Source organism: Chenopodium quinoa, unplaced genomic scaffold (assembly GCF_001683475.1).
Source record: "Chenopodium quinoa cultivar QQ74 unplaced genomic scaffold, ASM168347v1, whole genome shotgun sequence".
NCBI classification, from domain to species: domain Eukaryota; kingdom Viridiplantae; phylum Streptophyta; class Magnoliopsida; order Caryophyllales; family Amaranthaceae; genus Chenopodium; species Chenopodium quinoa.
The window spans coordinates 2,884,826-2,897,745 of NW_018744092.1; the positions used below are offsets into that span (position 1 = coordinate 2,884,826).

At 32.8% G+C, this 12,920-nt stretch overlaps 1 protein-coding gene across 1 annotated transcript; it reads right to left on the bottom strand.

Annotated features, from left to right (window-relative positions):
• Positions 1–2,844: 2,844 nt before the first annotated feature.
• Positions 2,845–10,472, bottom strand: LOC110692017 (putative B3 domain-containing protein Os03g0621600). Its single transcript, XM_021869010.1, has 4 exons — positions 10,410–10,472; positions 9,900–10,251; positions 9,190–9,323; positions 2,845–3,117 (listed from the first exon to the last, which is right to left on the bottom strand). The coding sequence occupies exons 1-4, from the start codon at positions 10,470–10,472 to the stop codon at positions 2,845–2,847; spliced, it is 822 nt and encodes a 273-aa protein (XP_021724702.1).
• Between the last annotated feature and the right edge of the window lie 2,448 nt (positions 10,473–12,920).

Sequence of the window (12,920 nt, forward strand, 5' to 3'; positions counted from 1 at the left end):
TTGTTTTTATCACAGCGAGAGTTGGGTATAAACGGATTTGAGTAAATCAATTTAGGGTTTGATTCTCAACACGAGAGTAGTTGGGTTTGATAATTGGGAATTGAGAGTAATGTGTTTAATGTCTCTAATATGCATGATACCATGAGAATAGGATTGATTGTATGTTAGGGAAGCCATTGATACTCGAGAGAGATCCTTGGTATTTATTAGGGTTTACTTTTCCCCGTTCAATTGAAATCGTATGTTAAGGGTAGAATTACAATTGCATCGATAATAGTTGTGGTGAAGCTAGATCTTGGATGTTTTTAATTGCTTGATTTAATCATCTTAATTAGTTTATTTTCGAATTTTTCCTAAATTTTAGATCTTTAGTTATTGATTATAATTGATTCTTGCTTAGTAGAAATTCGAGTCTATTTAATTATTTTTGAACCTTAGTCTCTTGGGATCCGACCCTTACTTGCCAGTCTACATTAGTATTGGTCTGTTAGGTTATTTTTGATAGGTACGCGACACGCCTACCATTACCCATATATATTATTGTTGATTAGTTATCTTTTTGGAAAATAATATTATAGTATTTTTTTTAATTCTCAAAAACCACACTAGTGCCAGATTATATAAATAATTCATAGGTCATTGTTCGGTGGTATTTAATTAGTTGAATTACAAATCTAAATAAATACTTTATGACTTAAGCTTGGCATATATCGTTTCATAATGTAATGACATGTAATGTATATGCACTAACCTTCTGTTGATAATAAATGTGTTAAAGTCTTCATTGTAATTTAGATTAATTATTAATAGTTAAATTGAATTTGCATTGATAATCTAATAAAAATTGTTTGATGATAACATAAATATAATCACAAAAGTCATGATCATAGCATTCAATATTATTACAAAACTTTTTATGGTCTTAGACGAATAAACAATAAAATTGTTTGTAATAGGTAATGTCCTATTAGCATATTCGTGAATACCTATTACGAAAATAAGATTTAAAATTTCGTCTTCGTTTTTTTGGATCAAACAAGGTTTTGAAGAAAATATTTTACGTTTGCTTCCGAGATTTGCTCCACGAACCCAGATCATCGAAAAAGTGAAAATTTAAGATTTACGAATACATATAATCACATATTTCGCATTCCTTGATTAAGATTGTCCATTTAAATTTATTATGTAGGATTAAGAAACAACCCAAATTCGTGCGAACCCCGATTTTCGAAAACAATTTTTTTTTTGCAAATAGTGTGTAGATCGGTGCATGTGTTTATTCTCCGTCAACGCGTGAGTGAATTTAAGGGACAAAGATCATGAATTAGTGGTTAATTTCATCCATGGATGAAGAACCTTGAAGAAGATTGGATAACCTTGAAGAACAATGATGTACAATTTTTTGATTTTAATTTTTTTGATTTAATCTTATTTTTGGACTTTATTTAATAGTGATTTTAAATAAAATAATTATGAAAAAAAAAGATTTATGAAAAATCAGAAATTAATTTCCAAAAAAAAATGAATTAAAAAAGAGGTTTGACCAAGTATTTAGTGTTTTTTTGGTTTAACATGGAAAATAAATTCCCATGTAAAATCATATACCATGGAAAATAATTGCATAAAAATTCTATAAAAGTGTTTGGTTGACATCATGGGAATTAATATTTCCTAGAAAATAACTTCCTATGCATTTTAGGAATTCACTCACCTAGGGGGGCTTGGTGAGTTATTTCCTATGCTATGTGGGAATTTACTTTTCCATTGAAAATTTTATTTCCTAGGAAATTTCTAATCAAACACAGCATATATTAGCTATTGCCTAGGAATTTCCATTTCCAAGGGAAATATCTTCCAACCAAACAAGCACTTAAAATAAAGGAAAATTCAACCAATAGAATTTAAGAATAGTAATGGTCATTTTAAGCATGACCATAATAAAATTCCCAAGAATGTACTCTAAGTTCAACCAAATCCAAGTAAACTAATTAATTTCACATAAACTTAATAATGAAAATAGCTAGTTAATTAAGCTACAATCAGAGTATGTACTTCGATCATGCAGTTGCCGCAACACGAAAGTTGGTAACCTTGTAGGCGTTGCTCTGAGGGCAAACCAGCTCAAAAACACAACCGTCACCTGCTTGCAAATCAATACTAAGCACAAATTTTTTCCATCCAAAGCCCGCGGAAGCCTGACTGTTGTGATTGTACAAATTTAACCTGACGGGGTAGCTCTTCTCATGATCTGCTGCCTTCAAGTAAATTTGTTGAAATTCCAAAGGCGCCAAATATCTTCTCACGTGACGAATTGGAAATGACTACACCATATGAAAATTAATTAGTGATCCCTAATATTATAATATTTTTTATCATCAATCTTCACTAAATTATAGTACGTATATAATAATTAAAGTACGTTTTTTTCTTAACAATAAATGAAATAAAGAGTAATTAAATAATCGAAGAAGTGTGATCTTACTTATCGAAATCCATTAGAGGCAAAGCTAGGTTGCATAATAACTTTGAAATGAGGGTTTTTTGTTTTGTAAGCCTCGAGTCTACTTTCAACATCTGTCTGCTCCATGGGCTCGTCGACTGCAACATCATCATCCTCTTTATACAATGAAAAAAATTATAAATAAAGATTAGTATTTAATCTCACTTTAAATCACATGCATGTAGTGAATTATTAGTGATAATGACATTGACTAAACCCATATTGACCTTAACCGAATTCAAGTTGACCTTTATCCAAATATAATACGTACTACGTATTTCCTTATAAAGATATAAAGTATTAAATTTACTAAATAATGTGATAAATTAATGACTCCATATTGATTAGGATTTAACAGCTTCATTATCATAATCACGGTTATCGAATATAAGGACATGGAAATGTGATTGTAAACCCCCGTCAAATCTGAATGCTAAGAAATGCCCATATTCTAAGGCATAGAACTCCATGAAAACTTGCCAACCTTTCCCTAAGGACATAACATTGTTTTCTTTATGTAATTCCACTTTCCATGGTTGTTCAGAATTTGGTACGTTTAGGTATATTTCATCAGATAATTCTTCTCCATATTTCTTCACAAACTTCGCCGGAATCCTCTGCCAGAAGGGTGAAACAATGACCATATATGTTCAGAAAAAATCAAACTTGTATAATTAAAAAAAAGTCGATCTACAAACTACAATAATTATTTTTAATTTTATATGTATATATACACATATTTATTCGATTTAAAGGTCCACTATATATACAGAAAAATAAAACTCCAAGGCAAAATAATGTAGTAAACTGGTAACCCATATAGATCAATTTCAGTACATCATATAATAATTCAACCAAATGGCAAAAGAAACCATATAATATCCGCATATTATAACAGCACTTTATGCTTTAATCTTGATTACACAGCAATAATCTATCTTTTTAACCCCGAAAGAAAATATCACTTTATACATTCAATTTATCAATTGTACAAGTACTAACAAAAATTAATACTGTATGTAATAATAAGAATATGACTCCGTACAAGAAATGGATATAAATAATACTTACAAGATTAGATTTTTGAGCAAGGGAAGAAACAATGATCTTGTAGAAATAATAGTGGTTTGGTTTCTCTGAATTACACCCAGCGTTACTTTCTTCTATCACTCACCTTTTCTTAATCATCATTATTAGACTACTATTTGGTGCGTGGGAAGAATGGAGTTTGATGGTTGTTATGTGTTGCGTGGGCAGTGGGCTGGTGCGAGGGAGAGTTGGTGTTGTGGTGTGAAGGAAGCAGGGAAGGTGTGGTGTAGGATATCGGAAGGTGTGGTGTAGGATAAACGGGCAGCAATAGGTGATATTTTTAAGAGATTTCCTTACAATTTTTTTTGGGAATCTGATTGAAAATTTTATACAGGGAGATACAACATACATATCAACATATGCATTTTGTTAGCCCACTTCACTCACTCTCATCTGACCTTGTATGATAGATCATAAATTATTTATCCGATGCGATTCATTGGACTTTACGAGTATTATTTTTACCAAAATCATGTACTACGATCCATTTTGGCAGAGTTCGTTGCCTTAATTCAGTACAAGTTGTAGATAATGTAGTAGTTAGGTTATTAATGCATGCATACGTACATTCCTATTTTGAGTACCTCTATATGTCCTAGAACATCTATCTAGCTTGTACTCTTTGCATGTATAGCATTGTTGCACTGTTAATGCAGAAGATCTGATGACGTATATATGCTGCCCAAATATTATTCACATGCATCACATAGTAAGATAAAATGCAACCCAATTATGCTTCGGATAAGGTAATGTCCCGGGTCGTTAAATGCATTTTGATATTGTTTTTTTTATTTCTACAAAAAAAAATCATGTCATCATGTAGTTTGAGAATAAAAATTAGTAGACTTAATTTTTTGAGTAGTTACTTGATTTTTAAAACATTATTTTTGTATTTTAGCTTTTAAGAAATGTATGAAAATTACAAATGTATATCAAGTTTTAATGCTAACATCCATTAGCAGTTACAAGTGGAAAAAAAAAAAAAAAAAAAAAAAAAAATCATAATGTCTATATCATATTGTCCTAAATCATACGAGAGTGTTTCACATGTGAAACATTACAAGCACTAAAGTGCAAACTATCCTTTCTAATATCATCCAAAACCAAATGAATAGGGGTTAAACCATCAACACCCTTACTGACAGCTTGAACCACGCTAGCCGAGTCTGATTCTACCCAAATATGGAATATATTACTCCGTACCATTGCTTGTGAAATTAATCCTCAAACTTAATAAGTAAAAACTTTTATAAATACCATTAGCAAAGGGATTACTTCATCATATATAGTGGAGAAAAATTTTAGGCTTTTAGCTTTCATCATTCATCATAATAAATAAGCCAAATTAGAAAATAACACCTGCAAAAACACCCAATTTTGATTATAACACCAAAACATTTCGAAATTTTATTATAACACCACTTAAAAAACAAAAAATTTGGTTTCACCACCTAAATGGTGACGCCGTTAGAGGAACCGTTAGTGGGCCCCAATTATACAAGTGTCAAATATTTATTGAATAAAAAACACGTGTCACTACACTATTGGTTTTAAAAAAAAAAATAATAAACAAAAAAAAAAGAAAAAAAATCCTAAACAACCTAACCCAGCCCACCCCACCACCGGCACCACCTGTCCCCCACCGCCAACTGCCTAACCCAAGCCGCCAGAACTCATGTCCCACCAAAACCGGCAAAACCCTCCCTTCCCCCTCCCCGAAAACCACCCTAACCCAGCCTTATCACCCCAAATCACAACCACAACATAAGAATCACTCGGCGGTTTGGGGTGGTTTTAGGGGTTGGGTCTAGGTGGTTCGGCGACGGTTTTCGGTCGGGAAAACAGCGACGGGGGTTGGGTTGGGGTGACGGCCGTGGTAGGGCGTATTTTAGGGTGGGCGAAATGGAGAGGCGGGGCTTTGGGGGTGGTTTGTGGTTGTAATGAGGTAGGTGAGGTGGGTTATTTTAGGTGGCTGTGGGGTGGGTTTCGGGGGCTCTAGGGTGGATTTTGAGGGCCCCTTGGTGGTTTCAAGGGCTGCAGGCTGAGTTTCGGTGGAATTGGGGGCGGGGCGGGGAGGGGGGCTGGTGGTTTTTGGTTGGGGGGGGGGGGGAGGTCGTCCGGTGGGCGGTGGGCTGGGCATGGTTTTTTTTTAATAAGTTTTTTTTTTTATTTTATGGTTTTTGTTTTTTAATCTAATAGTTGATTGACACGTGTATATTGTGGGGCCCAATTAATGGTTTCTCTAACGGCGTCACCATTTAGGTTGTGAAACCAAAATTTTTGTTTTTTAAGAGGTGTTATAATAAAATTTCGAAATGTTTTGGTGTTATAATCAAAATTGGGTGTTTTTACAGGTGTTATTTTCTAATTTGGCCTAATAAATATAACGCTAAATTAAAGTGATAATTTAACTAGAAAGGAAAAGGAAAAGGGAAAAAAAAAACAAAAAAAAAAAAACCCACAACATACAGGATTAAAGAGATCAATTCACCATTTCTTTAATTCCTTGCATATACGTACATGTACTAATTAATAATGTCGATACTAAATTACTAATTAATAAAACACAAAGTATTGAGTGAGGCAAGTCTCACCCAAACATTGGTCAGTCCACCTTAACCCTTCCGCAAACACTCTCTCATCTTCTTCCTCATTTTCTCTCTCCTCTTTCTATTTTCAGCACACTTGATAATCAAACCTTAACAATGGTGAGATTGGTATCGTCAACGGCGAAAAACTTATCGGGATCAAAGATGTCATCCATGGAGGAAGAGAGAGAAAGTTTAAGAGAATTGAAGATAATGGAGAGGAGAGAGAAAATAAAGATTGTTGAATATTTGTCCATGATTTATGCATGAATTGGCTTGATAATTGCTTGAGATTCTCGGATTTTTCGAAAAATGCCCAAAAAAAAATCAATTTGGGCTTTCTTGTGTTGTGTATAATTGTTAAGATTAATTATCCTATGTGATTGTATGTTGAATTGTGAGCGTTTTGATAACAAATGCATGTATTTTGGTTGAGAAATGAGCATGTTATATTATACCCATGAGTTTAGTATGGGACCTTCAATAGTGGTTCCTCCATTGTTGACCTTTTAATTATTTTTATAAAATAAATTATATTGTCTAGATTATATCATCTATAATAAGTTGGATGATATCATCTATTGCCTAGATGATATCCTCTATAAGTTGGATGATATCATCCATTGCCTAGATTATATCCCGTATTAGTTCCATGATATCCTCTATTAGTTCAATGATATCCTCTATTATATAGGTTTCATGATATTATCTAATGGTTCTATGATATCATCTATAAGCTGGATGATATCATCCACTGCCTAAATGATATCATCCATTGCTTAGATGCTATCATTTACAGGCTAGATGATATTATTTATAGGCTAGATGATATATATCCTCTAATGGTTATATGATATTATTTGTAGACTGGATGATATCCTCTATTAGTTTGTTGGATGCATGGTATCCTTTATTAGTTATATGAGAATTAAGTATAAGATTGGGGCCTATGTTTTTAGGTTTTTCACCTTTTTGGGACCTCACTTATTTTTTTTCACCGTTTGAAACCTCATGTGTACTTTCTGGCCAACTTATAATTGGGTTGAGTTAAAAAGATAGTCCCTTAGGGTTAAAAAAAACTTAATCCCCTAAAGAGTAGCAAAAAAAAATAGTCCTCTACTAATTCAATCCCAAACCTAGGTTAGTTATAATCTTTTTATGCAATCAACTATTCTTTTTTTTCAAATAATAATACATTTATACACCATGAATATATATATTTGTATTATTCTTTCAAAAAAAAATTGTATTAATCCTATTCATTTTGGATTACCCACTAATTAATGTTTGGTGATTATAATTAGAGCTGACAGAAGCAGACAACAAGAGACAAACTGGACACGAAAAAAATCAAGTTAGTGTTAAGAGTTTTAAACATGTTTAATTAACGAGTCAACATGGTACGACACATTTAATTAAACTTAACCCATTTAATAAAAACAAGTCGGGTTAGTGTTGAGATTCCGAACACGAAATTAACACGACTTAATCCATCTAAGAAAAAATCCCAATGCTTTATGGAATTATTGATTAATATATTGCATGTGACTAATAATTTTTCATATAACACGACGTGAGCTGAACACGAAAAATACAAGTTAATGTCAAAGATTTCTAACAAGGTTAATTAAACGGGTCAACACGACACATATATTAAATGGGTTGGGTTAGTGTTGAGGTTCCCCAACTTATTTAGTTTCCGACACAAATATGAAGAAAAACACAACATGATTGTTAGTTCTAATTAAAATAGAACAATCAATTTGATCATAAAACAATTATTTTTAGAGTAGAAGTATTACAAATATTAGTCTATTTTTAAAAAATATGGCTAGTTTTTGGATATGTATCAGTTTAAAAAAATTGTGGTTAATTTCCTTCAGTAATTTTGGATGAGATTAGATATAAGGACCTATGTTTTTTAGAATTGACAGAATTAAAGGAAGGGACTAAGTTTTTTTTTTTTTTTGCCAAAAATTAATTGAAGGAACTAAGTTTTTTTTTTTTTTTTTTTCAGGTGAGTTAAAGGTGGGTTAACTAACCAGATTGTTAACTACATGTCCCAGAAGGTGAAAAAAAACATTAAGGTCCTAAAAGGTGAAAAATGTAAAAACATAGACCCCAATCTTGTATTTAACTCAGTTATATGATATAATCTATTATATCTATGATAATCCTCTATTGATTCGATGATATCCTCTATTGGTTCCATGATATCATCCTAGATAATATCATCTACTGTGTACATATATGATATCATCTCACCTATAGATGATATCATCTGTTTGTTCAATGATATCCTCTATTGGTTCCATGATATCATGTATAGGCTTGATGATATCCTCTCTTGGTTATATGATATCATCTATAAACCGAGATTATTGTTTTAAGGCTTGACCCACCAAACTATTGGTGAGGCTTTTGGTGAGTCAAGCCTCACGCAATACCTTCTCTTAATAAAATACAGAGTAAACAGTCAAGTACAAAGGTTTCACGTCATTGGTCATACCTCATATTCTAAATTCGATCTATCCAAATAAACTAATTAATATTCATCTAAACTTAAAAACCACTTATTAACGAATGTAGCTAGTTAATATAGGATCGGGTTACACGAAAGATGGTAACCTGGTAGGAATTGCTTTGAGGGCAGACCAACTTAAATACACAACCGTCGCCTGCTTGCAAATCATTGTTAAGTACAAATTTTTTCCATCCAAAGCCGAGGGCCGCCTGACTATTCTTATTGCACAAATTTAACCGTACGGGGTAGCTCTTCTCATGATCTGTTGCCTTCAAGTGAATTTGTTGAACTTCCAAAAGCTTCAAATGTATTCTCACGTGACGAATTGGTAATGACTACACCATATGAAAATTAATTAAAGATCCCTAATATTATCAATTTTTTTTTTTTTTTATCATCTTCAATAAATTATACATTATAAAGTATGTGTTTTTTTTAACAATAATGAAATAAAGAGCAAGTAATTAATCGAAGAAGTATGAGCTTACATATCGAAATCCATTAGAGACATAACTAGGTCGCATAATAACTTTGAAATGAGGCTTTTTAGTTTTGTAAGCATCGAGCCTACTTTTAACATCTGTCGGATCCATGGGCTCGTGTACTGCAACATCATCATCCTCTTTATACAAGGAAAAAAATAAATTAAAGTTAGTGATTAGTATGTATATAATCTCACTTTAAATCACATGCATGTCTAATAATGTTAGTTAATTACAAGTTTAATTACAACTATATATTTAATTAAAGGACACAATTTCATGCAAAGCATAAGCAAGAGACGACTATATATATATATATATATATATATATATATATATATATTTGATTAATTAATATGAAATACGTACTCGAATGATTTTAAGCATGTACACATGTAATTTTGTCTTTGATTGGATTGCTTCTAAATAAAGTACTTGTCTAGCTAATTCTAAACCAAATGTGATAGCAGAAACATATAATAAAGATTTTAGTCATCAATTAAGCTATCTACTTTAATTCAAAGATACCAATCAATAAGCTTACACATTTTATTTTATTATTTTTGTATTTTAACTTCCTAGTTTAATTTATTTTTCTCTCTCATTAATAAAATCTCTAATCATTTACCAAAATATAAGCAAAAACTCAAGTAGTACGTAGCCAAATAAACAACAAAGTAACTCCATCATATGTTTAATTAGCTAGATAGATATACCTGAAAAAGAAAGGTCGTCGTCATCATCATCATCTAGATCCATCTCTTCCTCTTCGGATGCCGACGAAATTTGTTCCACTTGTTGATGATCATACTCGATTTCAAAACCGGTCGTGTCAAAAATTTTGAGTTGAAACATAGAATCGCGTTCATCATACTTGAACAAGAGAAAATCGCCGCGTTTGATTGAGTAGTTCATCACTACCCTTTCCCAACCTTGTGTTAGCCAAATTTGATCATTTTCCTTATAAACCTCCACTCTCCAAACCCTACCATCTTTGCCAACTCTTAGCCTCACATGATCAAACGCAAATTGTTGTCCATTTTTATTCACATATTCTTCGGGTATTCTCTGCCCATCAAACAAGAATATAAGTAAATTAATTAAACTACACGATCAATATAAATTAAAAAAAAAAAATTATGACGAGATTACAATATCTTTTCTTATAAAAAGAATACGGTGCAATTATGTATACATGACTAAGAAAAATGCATGAAAGAACTTACTAGTTTGTTTGTTTGACTTGAAGGAGAAATCATAATTTTGTAGAAGTACGTTTTATTTTCCATTGTTGATGAATTTGCACCGTTAGCAATCGACGACGAGTATACCGTGGTTGTATATATGGTGTAAGTATTCGTTCGACCGCTGTCAAGTCATGGTTTGATGTATTTATATATACAACTTGTGAATATGATACCACTTTTCATTGATTAGCATGTTTTACTACACCTGTACTCTCCAAAAAAAAAAAACAACGAAGAAGGGGGCTAGCATTGCATGCGCATACGTGAATATATACGTCATAAGATCTTTAGTCTTAAAGAGTTCAATAATATTGCAATAATGCTTCATATACATGCAAAGAGTTATCTTGCATGCTTAAAAGATGTACAATGAAATCAATGGTATGATCGACTAAAAATAGCAATGTATCAGAGACTAACAAATTAAGGTGACGGTACATCTATAACTCCATGCAATGTTGGGTGATCAAGGGATGTGATCGAAACAAATAAATATTTTAAGTACGTGAAACTATAAATGTCGGATGGATCGAATAAGTTTGTTCTACAAGATTAGATGAGATGGAAAAAATGGATTATCATATTTCCAAATACAAGAAAATTACAAAATCTTATACTCGGGTGCATATAAATTATAAAATTTATAAATGAACAAATTTAAATTTATATATATAATGAATTGGACAAAAAAAAACGGGTGCACCTAAGTATGGTTCGAATTTTTAATTTTTTTTGGCACAAATATTTGCATGGTTCTTCTAGACATAGAAAGGTTTAGTTGTTAAGTTAATTCGATTTAGGTATAGTACAAATTTATTACCTAAAGTGGTATTAATTTGGTATAGTATAAATTTATAACAAAATCTTGCTAACGAACACCCCCGAGGCATTGGATAAGCATTTAAAATATTACCTAAAGTGGTATTAATATGGGAAAGCATGACAAAATCACGCGTCAATTGGTGTAATTAATGTTTATTTTAATTTAATCTTTCTACTTTTAACCAGCTTATCCAACGCCCCCAGAATGATCGTTAGCTTTTGCCTTTTATTAATAAAAAAGAAATATAATACAAGTAATAATAAATGGTTTGTTATAAAAATTCTACTATGATCATTCTTAAAATGACCATTACTATTCTTAAATTCTTAAAAAGAAAAAGAATTAAAAACAGAAAAAATTAAAAAAGAGGTTTAACCAAGTATTTTAAAAACAAAAAATAAAAACAACCAATAGAATTAAGAATAGTCATGGTCATTTTAAGGATGACCATAGTAGAAACAACATTCTTGTGACACCTTAATTTCTCTTGTATTTATTACTATTGACCTGATAAGTATATGTAAGATTGTGAGAAAAAATGGTGAATTAATTTCTTTAATTTAATCCCGTATGTGTTAATTATTGGCTTGTCCTTTCTTACTATTCCCTAAATATATTAAACTGTAGGATTTTTGTATTGAAAGTATAAGAGAATCTGGACTGGTACTAATGGTTATATATATTACGAGTAATTAACATTCGCAAGTATTTAATTTTATCACTTCGGCTAATTGGCTTTTAACTCCTTCAGGTTGTTCATAACCACACTCTAGCTGTGGAAATGAACGAGGAGCTGAAGTTCAAGCTAGACAAGGCCGAATGCCGAGCTAATCTTGCTTGGCTCCGTGCCACAGCTGATGAAGAAGAGACTGCCGCAGCCAGGAATGCCTCAAAGACTGTCTTTAAGAATCCGGAGAATCATATATTCCCCGTCTTGGAGGAGGGATCCAAGTTGCTGAAGAAGTACGGGGTTGAGGATATTCTTGGCCTCGAGTCTCAGATCCAAGAGATGCAGCTGCAGCAGGAGGACATTCAGCGGATGATGGCTGAAGAATTCAGACAGAGGTATGTTGCTACTTAGGGGGAGTCGCCTAGAAGGCAAACTGATCTTCAAAATGAAGTTCAACAACTCCAAAACGAGCTGAATGCCAAACAGGTGGAGTCCTCCCGGTTTCAGAGCTCAAGGAGGCTCGGGATCTGCTAAAGGCTCAAAAGGAAGAGGCTGCCAAGACTCAAACTGAGCTCGAGGAGGCTCAGAAGCTCCTGCAGGTCCGGATCTATACCCAAGCCTAGTATGACGAGGGTTTCAAGAATGGATTCAATGTAGCTCGGTGTTTGGCATTCCACGCCGATCCTAACATTGACTGGGATCAGGTGGAAGTCTGGGCTTCTAATGGGCAGGACGTTCTTTTGGCCACTGCTAGCCAGACTGAGATTGATTTTTTGACTCGCCAGGGTGAGGTTGAGGCTCGAGAAGAGGAAGAATCTACGAAGAAAAAGAAAGATGCAGCTCAGAAAAAAGAGTCTGAGAAGGCCCTTGCTCAACCTACCTCGTCCTCAGCTGGAGCTGAAACTTTAGCTGGTCAAGATGCAGCTGCCTCATCCTACGAATGCTGAAGCATATGAACTCGGTTGGGGCAGTCGTCTACGAAGTCTTGCGGATCAAC